At 38.0% G+C, this 14,474-nt stretch overlaps 1 protein-coding gene across 6 annotated transcripts in view; it reads left to right on the top strand.

The window, feature by feature from the left end:
• The window catches only part of LOC120860215 (interleukin-33-like), a 161,201-nt gene extending 154,092 nt beyond the window's left edge, over positions 1-7,109 (top strand). For 4 of the 6 annotated variants that reach the window (XM_040235996.1, XM_040235993.1, XM_040235994.1 and 1 more), the window contains 4 exons: positions 518-625; positions 1,195-1,242; positions 2,050-2,147; positions 5,167-7,109. In XM_040235996.1, the coding sequence (XP_040091930.1) occupies positions 518-625; positions 1,195-1,242; positions 2,050-2,147; positions 5,167-5,373 (461 nt within the window). In that variant the 3' untranslated portion in view covers positions 5,374-7,109. The remainder of the gene's footprint in view (positions 1-517; positions 626-1,194; positions 1,243-2,049; positions 2,148-5,166) is intronic. The other 2 variants (XM_040235997.1, XM_040235998.1) reach the window with 1 other exon arrangement.
• Positions 7,110-14,474: the final 7,365 nt, after the last annotated feature.

Below are 14,474 nucleotides of genomic sequence, written 5' to 3'. Positions count from 1 at the left end.
AAATGAGGCTCACACCTGCATCCTCAAGGACTGTTGAAAGTCTCCAAGTAACTCCATCTTTACAGCTGTCTATCCATGTCTATCAAAATACAAAATCTTATACATGTCTATCAAAATACAGTCCCCCGTTGCCCACAGTTCCCTAGATCATGTGAAATTAAGAAGCAGAGTTTTCTTTGGGCAATGTCTATCACTTTGCCAGTTTCTTTCTCCTCATCAAACCCTCCCCTAAGCACACGAATGTGGCCTCCCATGGCCTTCACACAGGAGGCTAGCATCTTCGATCTCCTTCATGCAGGAGGTTAGCATCTTATGATCCCACAACGTAGCTCAACCTTTGAGCTATGTTAAGTTTGTGCCTGAGACTTTCATCTATTCAACGGTGATAGACAAAGTACAACTCAAATTGCAAAGACAAAAAAACCATACCACATTTAGAAGGTTTCTTAATTTCCAAAAGATTTTTCATGGAAACAAGTCTTTAAATTCTTAATGACAAGATTTTTACTTGTTACAGAACATTCTGCTTCCCTGAGTACATACAACGATCAGTTCATTAGTTTTGTTTTTGAGGATGGAAACTATGAGATCTATGTTGAGGACTTGATAAGAGACCGAGAGAAAGGTAGACTATTTCCTTTTGTCTATAATGATATAATGATGACTTGTAAAGTAAAAATTAATAAGTTTAACAAACTGTAAACAATAGATTAACTCAGATATGGCTAATAGATTTCATGCTATGTGCTAACTCCAATGCACTGGGAATAGATGCTTGAATATCACTGTATTGGGGAGGATTCAGAAGCTTATTCAGGGTTCATCAAGGAAGAATGATGATATTGAGAAGTCATATCTGTTGTGAAATACGGAAGGAAGTACCACACATATTTACTGTCATTAAATTATTAATATCTACTAGGTCTTTCCAGTTTTATCAATACCACTAGAGTGTAATTCTAACAAAAGAGTATACCAATGCTATGAACAACATTTTAAATATTTTAATACCAACATTGTTGGGGAAATCCTCAGAGCATATTTATACATTTTTAAGACCTTTCTCAAAGCCACAAAAGTTTTGCTTTTATTGATACATAATAAGAGGATATTTTCTGATGTTATATATGTTGAAACTGAAATCATTTGATAAAATTGTATCTCACTAAAGGGATTTTATGCATTCTCTTTCAGACAAGGTGTTACTCCGTTACTATGAATCCCAGTTCTTAAGTGAAACAGGTAATTTGGGATGCTGGGTAGCTCTGGGGCTTGAATTCTTAAATTTAGGGTAAAGACAAATCCAAACATGTTCCATGGAAAAGGAAGGTGTCTCAGGAGGTTCTCTCCTACCCAATTCATGGTAAAAATATTGGATTTTAGATTTTAAAAGGACTTATTTCATCTCATCCGTTTTGCAGTTTAATAATTAGGATAAATTGGCTGCATTTAACAGAGATTCAGAATAACAGTATCTTACTTAGTGACTTCACTTTCACTTTTCATTTTCATGCATTGGAGAAGGAAATGGCAACCCACTCCAGTGTTCTTGCCTGGAGAATCCCAGGGACAAGGGAGCCTGGTGGGCTGCTATCTATGTCCTTCTTATCAGAAGGACAGAGGAAGACAAACTATGAGTTTTATTTCCTTTAAGAACACAACCTGGAAGTTGTACCTGGCACTTAACATTCACCTTATGTTGGTCAGAACTAAGACATATTGCTAGATAAGGCAGGCTTGGAAACATTCTATTATTACACAAAAGAGGAATTAGATGTTGGGACAACTATCAGTGGCTTTCTATGCAGACAGGGAAGCTGACACTGAGAGCAATAACCATTAGAGTCTCAATTCTACTATTAGAAAGCATATAAGAAAACTAACCTCTCTCCTAAGGGGACTTAGAATTACACCTTACTGTCCAATGACTTTAGTTTTATCTGGATACAAATATTTCTAATAGATGACTCTTTTCCTGGGTGTTAAATTCATTTAAATTAAAATGAGTTACAATTCTTAAGTTTATAATTTGTGTTTTTTGATTGCAAGATGGCGGTGGTAGTCATCGGAAGTTAATGGTAAACCTGAGCCCCACGAAAGACAAAGACTTCTTGCTGCACGCTAACAGTAAGGAGCGCTCTGTGGAGGTAACAGAAGCATGCACCTAATTGTCATGACTGACTACTCATCTGTGCAGATTTAGGGATTTGGGGTACTTTGAAGAAGTTTTGTTTGTAATATTGTAAATAAAACAAAATCAGTTACAATTAATACCTTGCTTCTGAAATAGGGAAGGGAGTAAAATTGGCATGTGTCGCCTTCCTACTGAAAGTCTGGTCTCTGCCAGCAGTGCAGCATTACCTGGGAGCTTGTTAGAAATGTAGACTTTCAGACTCCCTCACAACTGAATCAAAACGAGCATTTTAACAAATCTCCAGGAGACTCATAGGTACTCCTGGGTACATAGGTACTCATAGGTACATAGACTCATTAAAGTTTGAGAAGCACTGCTGAATAGAATGATATAAAATCCTTTCTATTTGGCTGTAGGAACTACTGTTTTCTTCCAGGCAGTATTTCCTTGTAAAATATCATTATCTTGGGCAACTGAAAAGTAATTTTATAGTCTGAAACTGCTAAAGGGATGGGTTCATAAACATTTCCATACGCCAAGATATAGAGATAGCATAACAACCTACATTCTGATCATAGGATTCACTGCGCTGTCTTCCTCAGTTAGTAAATAGAACTGTTATATTGGTCATGATAAGTGAACAATGAAAAGAAACAGAGGAAAGCAATAGAATGGAAAAGACTAGAAATCTCTTCAAGAATATTAGAGATACCAAGGGAACATTTCATGCAAAGATAGACACAATAAAAGACAGAAAAGGTATGGGCCTAACAGAAGCAGAAGATACTAAGACGAGGCGGCAGGAATACATAGAAGAATTGTACAAAAAAAGATCTTAATGACCCAGATAACCACAATGGCGTGATTAATCACCTACAGCCAGACATCCTGGAGTATGAAGTCAAGCAGGCCTTAGGAAGCATCACTACAAAGAAAGCCAGTGGAGGTGATAGGATTCCAGCAGAGCTATTTAAAATCCTAAAAGATGATGCTGTTAAAGTGCTGCACTCAATATGCCAGCAAATTTGGAAAACTCAGCAGTGGCCATAGGACAGGGAAAGGTCAGTTTTCATTCCAACCCCAAAGAAGGGCCCTGCCAAAGAATGTTCAAACTACTGCACAACTGTACTTGTTTCACATGCTAGCAAGGTAATGCTCAACAATATGTGAACTGAGAACTTGAAGATGTACAAGCTGGATTTATAAAAGGCAGAGGAACCAGAGATCAAATTGCCAACATCTGTTGGATCATAGAAAAAGCAAGGGAATGCCAGGAAAACATCATCTTTTGCCTTCATTGACTAGGCTAAAGCCTTTGACTCTATGGATCACAACAAACTGTGGAGTATTCTTAAAGAGCTGGGAATACCAGACCACCTTACCTGCCTCCTGAGAAACCTGTATGCAGGTCAAGAAGCAACAGTTAGTACCAGCCATGGAACAATGGACTGGTTCAAACTAAGGAAAGGAGTACATCAAGGCTATATATTGTCACCCTGCTTATTTAACTTATATGCAGAGTACATCATGTGAAATTCTGGGCTGAATGAAGCACAAGATGGAATCAAGATTGCCAGGAGAAATATCAATAACCACAGATATGCAGATGACACCACCCTAATGGCAGAAAGCAAAGAGGAACTAACGAGCCTCTTGAGGAAGGTTAAAGAAAAGAGTGAAAAAGCTGGCTTAAAACTCAACATTCAAAAAACTAAGATCATGGTATTGGTCCCATGACTTCATGGCAAATAGATGGGGATAAAATGAAAACAGTGACAGACTTATCTTCTTGGGCTCCAAAATCACTGTAGATGGTGACTGCAGCTATGAAATTAAAAGACACTTGCGCCTTGGAAGAAAGGCTATGACGAACCCAGATAGTCTGTTAAAAAAAACAGAGACATCACTTTGCCTACAAAGGTCCATATAGCCAAAGCTAAGGCCTTTCCATTAGTCATGTACAGATGGGAGAGTGGGACCATAAAGAAGGCTGAGCACAAAAGAATTGATGCTTTCGACCTGTGGTGCTAGAGAAGATTCTTGAGAGTTCCTTGGACAACAAGGAGATCAAATCAATCAGTCCTAAAGGATATCAACTCTGAATATTCATTAGAAAAATTGATGCTGAAGCTGAAGCTCTAATACTTTGGTCATCTTATTTGAAGAGCCAATACCCTGGGAAAGACCCTGATGCTGGAAAAGATAGAGGGCAAGAGAAGAAAGGGACAACAGAGGATAAAATGGATGGCATCACTGACTCAATGGATATGAGTCTGAGCAAACTCAGGGAGATAGTGAAGGACAGGGAAGCCTGGTATGCTGCAGTTCATAAAATCACAGAGAGTTGGACACGACTTGGTGACTGAACAACAGCAGCAGTGTAGCCATGCAAGGTACTAATGTAAACTCTGGATGCATCTCCCTCAACAAAACATTTCTAAGTTTATATAACAGTGTTTGGCATATATAATTATCAACAATACAAGCTGACTCCTAAGGAGCTTTATTATATATACCAAGTTGTATGCTAAAGGTTAAGTACTGTCTTATTTAATTCTCACAGTAACTGTCTTATGAAGTCATTGTATTGGCCGGGTACACTGTGTAACAAACCACTTAATAACTTAAAATAATACTCATTTATATCACTCACATATCTATGAGTAAGTTAGGGGTTGAACTAGAAAACTGGCTGCAATAAAAACTTGAGACTTCATAAAGCCAAGTGTCTAGTTCTCAGAGATACCACGTGGCAAAAAGAGAAGTATGAGTCCAGAACTACCACATCAAGATCCACTTATTCTAAGCCATTAGGGCTCTCAAAATATACTATCAGTGAATCAAATCAAATTCCCCTGCTTGGGCCCTCTGCTCACTTTCTCCCCACTTCCTATCCCCTATCCAGTAAGCAGGCTTGCTAGAAATATCAAGTTATGAATAATTATTCTCTTTTAGTTTTCAACACAGGGATGTAAAGTTGACTCTGAACTTCCCACTCACATATTGGTTACTTTCTCTCTTGTTTTCCTCAGCTACAAAAATGTGAAAACCAGTTGCCAGAACAAGCCTTCTTTGTCCTTCATGAGACGTCCTCCCAGTGTGTTTCATTTGAATGTAAGAGCAATCCTGGAGTGTTTCTAGGAGTAAAGGATAACCAACTAGCTCTAATTAAAAGAGGGGAAGACCCTGAGGATTCAAATACACAGAATATCACATTTAAGCTCTCAAACTTAATGTGATGGAAAGCTGCAGATCTTTGGTTGAGTAGCCCAAATAGCTACCACTGAAAAAAAGATGAGATATAAAGAGACAGATAACACGAAGGCAAATGGAATGTTTAGTATGGTGTGGAATGTTTTCCTTATTATGTACAAAAATTTTTTTATAACCCTTCAGTTCTGTTTTTCATTTCCCTCTGTATATCTCTCTGTATATTCTACTGCATAGTCAATACAAATATTGGAATATTTAATAGCATACTGGTAAAGAGACTTGCCAACATTCTGAAGTGTACACCTGACCTTTACTTTTTTCCTACTTTCAATCCAGAAAGAACTTAGTATTTAGAGTGAGACCTCTGGGGAGAAGCAAAGGGCCCTTATCCCTAGTCTTGCTTTAGTCAAAGATCAATTTTAAAGAGCTACATAGGGGACATCATTTTCCATGATTCTAAACAATAGCCTCAAACACTTAAAGGCTTAATAAAAAAACAACTGGAAGCTACACAGATTGACCATTTCACAACCAGAATAAAACATCAAGATTGTTTATAAATACTCAAAACTTCAGATGCCTAAATGGCTAAGCAGGTAATATGAATATGTGAAAAGGCAAGAATAATTTTAAAATTAAGAAAATTAAATCGAGTATTTAAAAGTGAATAATTTCATCTCTCATTTTTAAAATTCCAATTTTTATAGATTGCGTTAACTTTAAGCAAGGCATTCTTACATTAAAAAGTAAAATAAATTTTATTTCAGACATAAAACTGAAATTATTAGGAATATCTAACAAACTAGAATTTTTTTGAAGCATTGAGCCACAACATGTGTTCAGGCATCCAAGTACCATGGGCTGCAAGTACTATGGAGGGGCCAGAAGTCCTCTAACCTACTTGAGCTTATATAGGACATAGGATTAATATTACAATTTCAATAACTGGCTATCCCTCATATGTTCTTCTGACCCTGACTTTCAGGAACCCATTACTTTTGATATATTCATCACCTTAAACAAAATTTTTTCTAATCCTTTCTTCTCACATGTGCAAGTCCTTTTATTGTCTGATTTCCCAATGACCCTGCTTACTATGGAATATACATGTGACTTGTTCCTTCCTCATTTCTTTTGACCAACTATGTCATGTAGTCCCAAATGTACTCCCTGATCTCACTTCTACATCACCTGATCTCTCATGCCAGTATGTTTATTCTGCTTTTTCTACCTGATGCTGTAGAATTTTACATAAACCTATCGGTGGCAATATTTTTCATTAAACATCTTGTGTTTTATTGTTACTAAGGTACTAAAGTTTATAGTCGATCATATAATAACATTTCTCAACTACTAAATAGTTTTTACTTATTTTAAAACCTTTGTAATTTTTCATAGGTGTAATACTGACAATAAATGATAAACATGACAAAATACTTACAAAATAAGACTTTTCTGAAAGTGTAGGCTTTTTAAGTTGTTGAGATATATTGACTATAACTGCTGGTGCAACATAAAAGAGGCTGTGAATTACTATACGAGGGCAAAAACTTATAGAATGATATATCTTTGTTTCACTACTTTGTCAATAATTTAACTATAGAAACAACAATAAAAACAGAATCTATATCATTCCCTCTGAAAAACACTAAATGTTGATGATGCATATCTGTATAATATACTTAAAATGATTATTATTAAGTAACCAAATGTGTCCATTACATTGTTCATATTCTTAAATAAACTGTGTTTTTCAAAAGTATATGAGACCATAGTGATTTTATCATAAAATGACTCAATATTGTGAAATTCTTCAGTGAAAGTACACATACCCTAATCCATCAATGTTAGTAAGTGGAGGAAGTTATTTGTCTAATATTTTTGGTGATTCAAAATTAAGTAAAATTTTCCAGAGAAGAGATTGTGTCTTTTTCACCTTTGTGCTCCCAGTGCCCATCATGGCGGCCAGCACAAAGTAGGTATTCAGTGACTTAAACCCAAGATCAAACAGCCAACACGCACTTGCATTATAATTTTAACCTAAGACTTCCAACCTAGTTTTCTTATTTTACATGATTAATTTTCCTTTAAAAAACACTTTCTGTCATCACTATAGTCAGTGTTATTTGATTAAAATATTCAAATGTATGATGGTTTTTGTCACTTAGATGCCTGTGTTTTGACGGTGGATAAAAGCAATGCCAAAGAATGCTCAAACTACCACACAATTGCACTCATCTCACACGCTAGTAAAGTAATGCTCAAAATTCTCCAAGCCAGGCTTCAACAGTACGTGAACTGTGAACTTCCAGATGTTCAAGCTGGTTTTAGAAAAGGCAGAGGAACTAGAGATCAAATTGCCAACATCCGCTGGATCATGGAAAAAGGAAGAGAGTTCCAGAAAAATATCTATTTCTGCTTTATTGACTATGCCAAAGCCTTTGACTGTGTGGATCACCAGAAACTGTGGAAAATTCTGAAAGAGACGGGAATACCAGACCACCTGACCTGACTCTTGAGAAATCTGTATGCAGGTCAGGAAGCAGCAGTTAGAACTGGACATGGAACAACAGACTAGTTCCAAATTGGTAAAGGAGTACATCAAGGCTGTATATTGTCACCCTGCTTATTCAACTTATATGCAGAGTACATCATGAGAAACACTAGGCTGGATGAAAAACAAGCTAGAATCAAGATTTCCAGGAGAAATATCAATAACCTCAGATATGCAGATGACACCACCCTTATGGCAGAAAGTGAAGAAGAACTAAAGAGCCTCTTGATGAAAGTGAAAGAGGAGAGTGGAAAAGGTTGGCTTAAAGCTCAACATTCAGAAAACGAAGATCATGGCATCCGGTCCCATCACTTCATGGCAAACAGATGGGGAAACAGTGGAAACAGTGACAGACTTTATTTTCTTGGGCTCCAAAATTACTGCAGATGCAGCCATGAAATTAAAAGATGCTTGCTCCTTGAAAGAAAAGCTATGATCAACCTAGAGAGCATATTAAAAAGCAGAGATATTACTTTATCAACAAAGGTCCGTCTAGTCAAAGCTTTGGTTTTTCCAGTAGTCTTGTATGGATGTGAGAGTTGGACTATAAAGAAAGCTGAGTGCTGACGAATTGATGCTTTTGAAGTGTGGTGTTGGAGAAGACTCTTGAGAGTCCCTTGGTCTGCAAGGACATCCAACCAGTCCATCCTAAAGAAAATCAGTCCTGAATGTTCATTGGAAAGACTGATGCTGAAGCTGAAACTCCAATACTTTGGCCACATGATGTGAAGAACTGACTCATTTGAAAAGACTCTGATGCTGGGAAAGATTGAAGGCAGAAGGAGAAGGGGATGACAGAGAATGAGATGGTTGGATGGCATCACCGACTCAATGGACATGAGTTTGAGTAGGTGCCGGGAGTTGGTGATAGACAGGGATGCCTGGTGTGCTGCAGTTCACGGGGTCGCAAAGAGTTGGACATGACTAAGCAACTGAACTGTACTGAACTGAAGAAGGCAAAAGAACTGTGCTCCAAAAACTATAAGATGCTGATGAAATAAATCAAAGAAGACACAAACAGATGGGAAAATATACCAATTTCTTGGATTGGAAGAATATTTTATAATTATATATTTGTTATATTTTACAATATAAACAAATATCAAATCATTATATAGCATACTTAGAACTAATATAATGTTATGTCAATTATATCTCATTTTAAAAAGATTACAATAGATTAAACTCTTTGCAACAGTAACCATCTGTCATATAAGTGCCCTTGTTCCTAGAAAGAATTAAGTTACATGGTATTGATGATTTAACACAACTCCATCACCAGTTCAGAACCACTTGACTGATGCTCAGTAATTTATCTTTTCAGATTAAAGTTTGGAACTCATACACATTTAACATTTAGCATTAGTCACCTTTGTTTTTTCATATTAAACTTTAACAGGTGTTGGCTCACTTTAGCCAAACCTGCTAGTTTTCTAAGGATGCCTGTCTCCTGCAGCCTCCTTATTGCTCCTCTACCTGAAACATTCATTCTGACCAGTCTATTTTTTCACATCTGATATATCTTCTTGATTCTTTTCTATCAATGTCTTTCCAATGCTTCCTTCAAAATCCAGTTGTCTCCATCATCTTATTATCTTTTCAAGACTTATGGATGACTCTGACTGTGGTGACAAAGCTGATTGTATTCTGCCTAGCACTGTATGTATGCATGATTTATCTTCCATAAAGGGGTGTAATACCATGAGGACATGTTTTTTTTTTTTTTCTTTTAATCTTCCTGCTAGGACACACAGTGATCTATAATTAGGACAAGTTAATTTTATTCTGTTCTTATTTGTATCTTCATTCCAAGATTATAGCAAACTTTTGTCAGAACACATCTTTCAGAGAATATGCCAAACTTCTTTGTCCTATGTCATTCTCTTCTCAAACATCTGTTAATCACTTTGCCAACAAAGATCCATATAGTCAAACCTATAGTTTTTCCAGTGGTCATGTACGGAAGTGAGAGTTGGACCATGAAGAAGGCTGAGTGCCAAAGAATTGATGCTTTTGAACTGTGGTGCTGGTGAAGACTCTTGAGAGTCCCTTGGACTGCAACCAGTCAATCCTAAAGGAAATCAACCCTGAGTAATCATTGGAAGGACTGATGCTGAAGCTGAAGCTCCAATACTTTGGCCACCTGATTCGAAGAGCCAACTCAGTGGAAAAGACCCTGATGCTAGGAAAGATTGAGGGCAAAAACAGAAGTGGGTGACAGAAGATGAGATGGTTGGATGGCATCATCAACTCAATGGATATGAGTCTGAGCTAACTGCAGGAGATAGTAAAGGACAGGGAAACCTGGCGTGCTGCAGTTCATGGAGTCGCAAAGAGTTGGACAGGACTGAATGATGGAGCAACAAATTAATTCTTTAGATCTTGGTAAAGTCTTCTCAAGTGTACCATATTATTGATGCAAAATACTCACACTGGGAAAACAATTCCCACATTAATGGGGTAAAGAAGTGAATATTGACAGATAAGGCTAAAAAGTTAGGCATGGAACATATCACTTAGGGTTTTATAAGTCTTGTTAAAATTTTTGTTTTTACCCTATGTGCAAAGGGAATCCATCAAAATTTCAAGCAAGATGACAAGATTCAATGGATTGGAAGGAAGGAACAAAAGAAGTAGAGAGATTATTTGGAGAGCTATTACAATAATCCGAGTTTTTAAAATGATGTTTCGTTTAGGGTGATGGCAGTAGACAATGGAATTAGTACACAGACTGAAGATACATTTGAAAGAGTTTTAAACAGCACTTGGAGATGAACTGGATTGAGAACTGAAGGATGAAGTGATTTGGAAATGATTCAGTTTTCTGATTTGAGCAGAGATGCACAAAGGCACTGGGATGGCAAAACCTGAAGAGAAACAGATTCATGGATGAATGAACAAGTGCTTCATTTTGAGAGTTTGAGACAGCTGATGTATCCACATGTTGATAACAGCACATGTTTCAATTCTGGAGCTCAGAGGCACTATTCAAAGAGATAATCTGCACCATAGTTGTTGTCAGTCAGTTCAGTTCAGTCACTCAGTCGTGTCCGACTCTGCGACCCCATGAATTGCAGCACACCAGGCCTCCCTGTCCATCACCAACTCCCAGAGTTCACTCAAACTCATGTCCATCGAGTCGGTGATGTCATCCATCTATCTCATCCTCTCTTGGCCCCTTCTCTTCCTGCCCTCAATCCCTCCCAGTATCAGGGTCTTTTCCAATGAGTCAACTCTTCGCATGAGGTGGCCAAAGTATTGGAGTTTCAGCTTCAGCATCAGTCCTTCGAATGAACACCCAGGACTGATCTCCTTCAGAATGGACTGGTTGGATCTACTTGCAGTCCAAGGGACTCTCAAGAGTCTTTTCTACAACACCACACTTCAAAAGCACCAATTCTTTGGTGCTCAGCTTTCTTCACAGTCCAACTCTCACAACCATACATGACCACTGGAAAAACCATAGCCTTGACTAGACGGATCTTTGTTGGCAAAGTAATATCTCTGCTTTTGAATATGCTATCTAGGTTGGTCATAACTTTTCTTCCAAGGAGTAAACGTCTTTTAATTTCATGGCTGCAGTCACCATCTGCAGTGATTTTGGAGCCCCCAAAAATAAAGTCTGCCACTGTTTCCAGTTTCCCCATCTATTTCCCATGAAGTGATGGGACTAGATGCCATGATCTTCATTTTCTGAATGTTGAGCTTTAAGCCAACTTTTTCACTCTCCTCTTTCACTTTCATCAAGAGGCTTTTTAATTCCTCTCCACTTTCTGCCATAAGGATGGTGTCATCTGCAGATCTGAGGTTATTGATATTTTTCCCGGCAATCTTGATTCCAGCTTGTGCTTCTTCCAGTCCAGCGTTTCTCATGATGTACTCTGCATAGAAGTTAAATAAGCAGGGTGACAATATATAGCCTTGACGTACTCCTTTTCCTATTTTGAACCAGTCTGTTGTTCCATGTCCAGTTCTAACTGTTGCTTCCTGACCTGCATATAGGTTTCTCAAGAGGCAGTCAGGTGGTCTGAAATTCCCATCTCTTTCAGAATTTTCCACAGTTTATTGTGATCCACACAGTCAAAGGCTTTGGCATAGTCAATAAAGCAGAAATAGATGTTTTTCTGGAACTGTCTTGCTTTTTCCATGTTCCAGCGGATGTTGGCAATTTGATCTCTGGTTCCTCTGCCTTTTCTAAAACCAGCTTGAACATCTGGAAGTTCACAGTTCACGTATTGCTGAAGCCTGGCTTGGAGAATTTTGACCGTTACTTTACTAGCATGTGAGATGAGTGCAATTGTGCAGTAGTTTGAGCATTTTTAGGGCTTCCCTGGTGGCTCAGAGGTTAAAACATCTGCCTCCAGTGTGGGAGACCCGGGTTCGATCCCTGGGTCGGGAAGATCCCCTGGAGAAGGAAATGGCAACCCACTCCAGTATTCTTGCCTGGAGAATCCCATGGGTTGAGGAGCCTGGTTGGCTGCAGTCCACGGGGTCACAAAGAGTTGGACAAGACTGAGTGATTTTACTTACTTACTTTACTTACTTGAGCATTTTTTGGCATTGCCTTTCTTTGGGATTGGAATGAAAACTGACCTTTTCCAGTCCTGTGGCCACTGCTGAGTTTTCCAAATTTGCTGGCATATTGAGTGTAGCTCTTTCACAGCATCATCTTTCAGGATTTGAAATAGCTCAACTGGAATGCCATCACCTCCACTAGCTTTGTTCATAGTGATGCTTTCTAAGGCTCATTTGACTTCACATTCCAGGATGTCTGGCTCTAGGTGAGTGATCACACCATCATGATTATCTTGGTCGTGAAGCTCTTTTTTTGTACAGTTCTTCTGTGTATTCTTGCCACCTCTTCTTAATATCTTCTGCTTCTGTTAGGTCCAGACCATTTCTGTCCTTTATCGAGCCCATCTTTGCATGAAATGTTCCCTTGGTAACTCTAATTTTCTTGAAGAGATCTCTAGTCTTTCCCATTCTGTTGTTTTCCTCTATTTCTTTGCATTGATCGCTGAGGAAGGCTTTCTTATCTCTCCTTGCTATTCTTTGGAACTCTGCATTCAGATGCTTATATCTTACCTTTTCTCCTTTGCTTTTCGCCTCTCTTCTTTTCACAGCTATTTGTAAGGCCTCCCCAGACAGCCATTTTGCTTTTTTGCATTTCTTTTCCATGGGGATGGTCTTGATCCCTGTCTCCTGTACAATGGCACGAACCTCCATCCATAGTTCATCAGGCACTCTGTCTATCAGATCTAGTCCCTTAAATCTATTTCTCACTCCCACCATATAATCATAAGGGATTTGATTTACTGTTACCTAATTCTATTTTCAGTAAGAGAGCAATTTCATAACTGTATCTTCTAGATTTAGTCACCACGAAATTGCAGCTTAAATCCTAGCATAAGCTTGGCAGTATGGAGACTCTTTTTAAAGACTTGTTATAAACACGCTTATAAAGCAAACTTCAAAAAATGAAATGGATCACTGCGCTCATGAACCCAAGGGCCTTCAAGGTTGATTATGCACCCACCATGCACCTACATGCTTTACATGCATTATCATATTCTGCAAAGTGGTTCTATTACTCTGCCTAGTTTACAAATGACGAAACCAAGGCTTAGAAAGATTAAGGCATTTTCTCAATGATATTTGGCATCACAGCTAAGTGACTAATAAAGCTAGGACTAGAAGTCAAGTTTATCTTTCATTGTTTTCTTGGAGGTCATTTTATGTAACATGACCACTCAAAATGTCAGCAACAGCATTTTCTTTTCCTAGAATATGAAATATTACTTCCCTCCCCAGTTCCAAGTTTCCTTTTTCTCTACTAGATTTTCTCCCCCAACCCTTTTCCTTCTCTCTGCTATTTCTTTCTTTCTTTCTTTCTTTTGGAAAAAAAAAAAACTTCCTATCTGAGTGATGGATGAGGAAGGATGGGTAAGAATCAAATATTCCAATGATACTGGTTAATTTTGGCTTTCTCGAGGCACTGTTAAATATGCAACTAACTGAGAGCAACAGAGAGAAAATAGTCACTCTGGTCTGGTACTGGAAACTCATTTGCTTTCATTATAAAACCATTATGATTTGATGGATGGGGAATGAACTATTGTTACAACAGCTGTTATAGTCATTAATTACTCGTAGACTATGAGGAAAGGACATTCTGCTTTTGCAAAACAACTTACCACACCCTTCATATGGTCTCATTTTACTGTGTGTAAGTCAGTCTCAAAATTAATACAATTCCTTCTCCAGGGGATCTTGCCAACCCAGGGATTGAAACCCGGTCTCCCATATTGGAGGCAGGCGCTTTAATCTCTGACCCACCAGGGAAGCCAAGTATGCAAACTAGAGGCTGCCAAAATTGATTTCAATGTTGGTGTTGAAATTGTCTTTTATTTTCTTGTATATTCTCCCTCTACACTTCCAGAATACCAATGGTCAATTTGGCAAATTATTCCTCTCATATAGCCAATTGTTGACACCATACTCTTTATCCTTAAAGACCTATGAATTATTTTTTAAATGAAAGGGAAAAAAAAAAAGAATATAATGGACTATGTT

Source organism: Oryx dammah, unplaced genomic scaffold (genome assembly GCF_014754425.2).
Source record: "Oryx dammah isolate SB20612 unplaced genomic scaffold, SCBI_Odam_1.1 HiC_scaffold_11050, whole genome shotgun sequence".
NCBI lineage: Eukaryota > Metazoa > Chordata > Mammalia > Artiodactyla > Bovidae > Oryx > Oryx dammah.
Note: the sequence above shows the minus strand (reverse complement) of the source record. Positions and strands in the feature narration are given on the sequence as shown.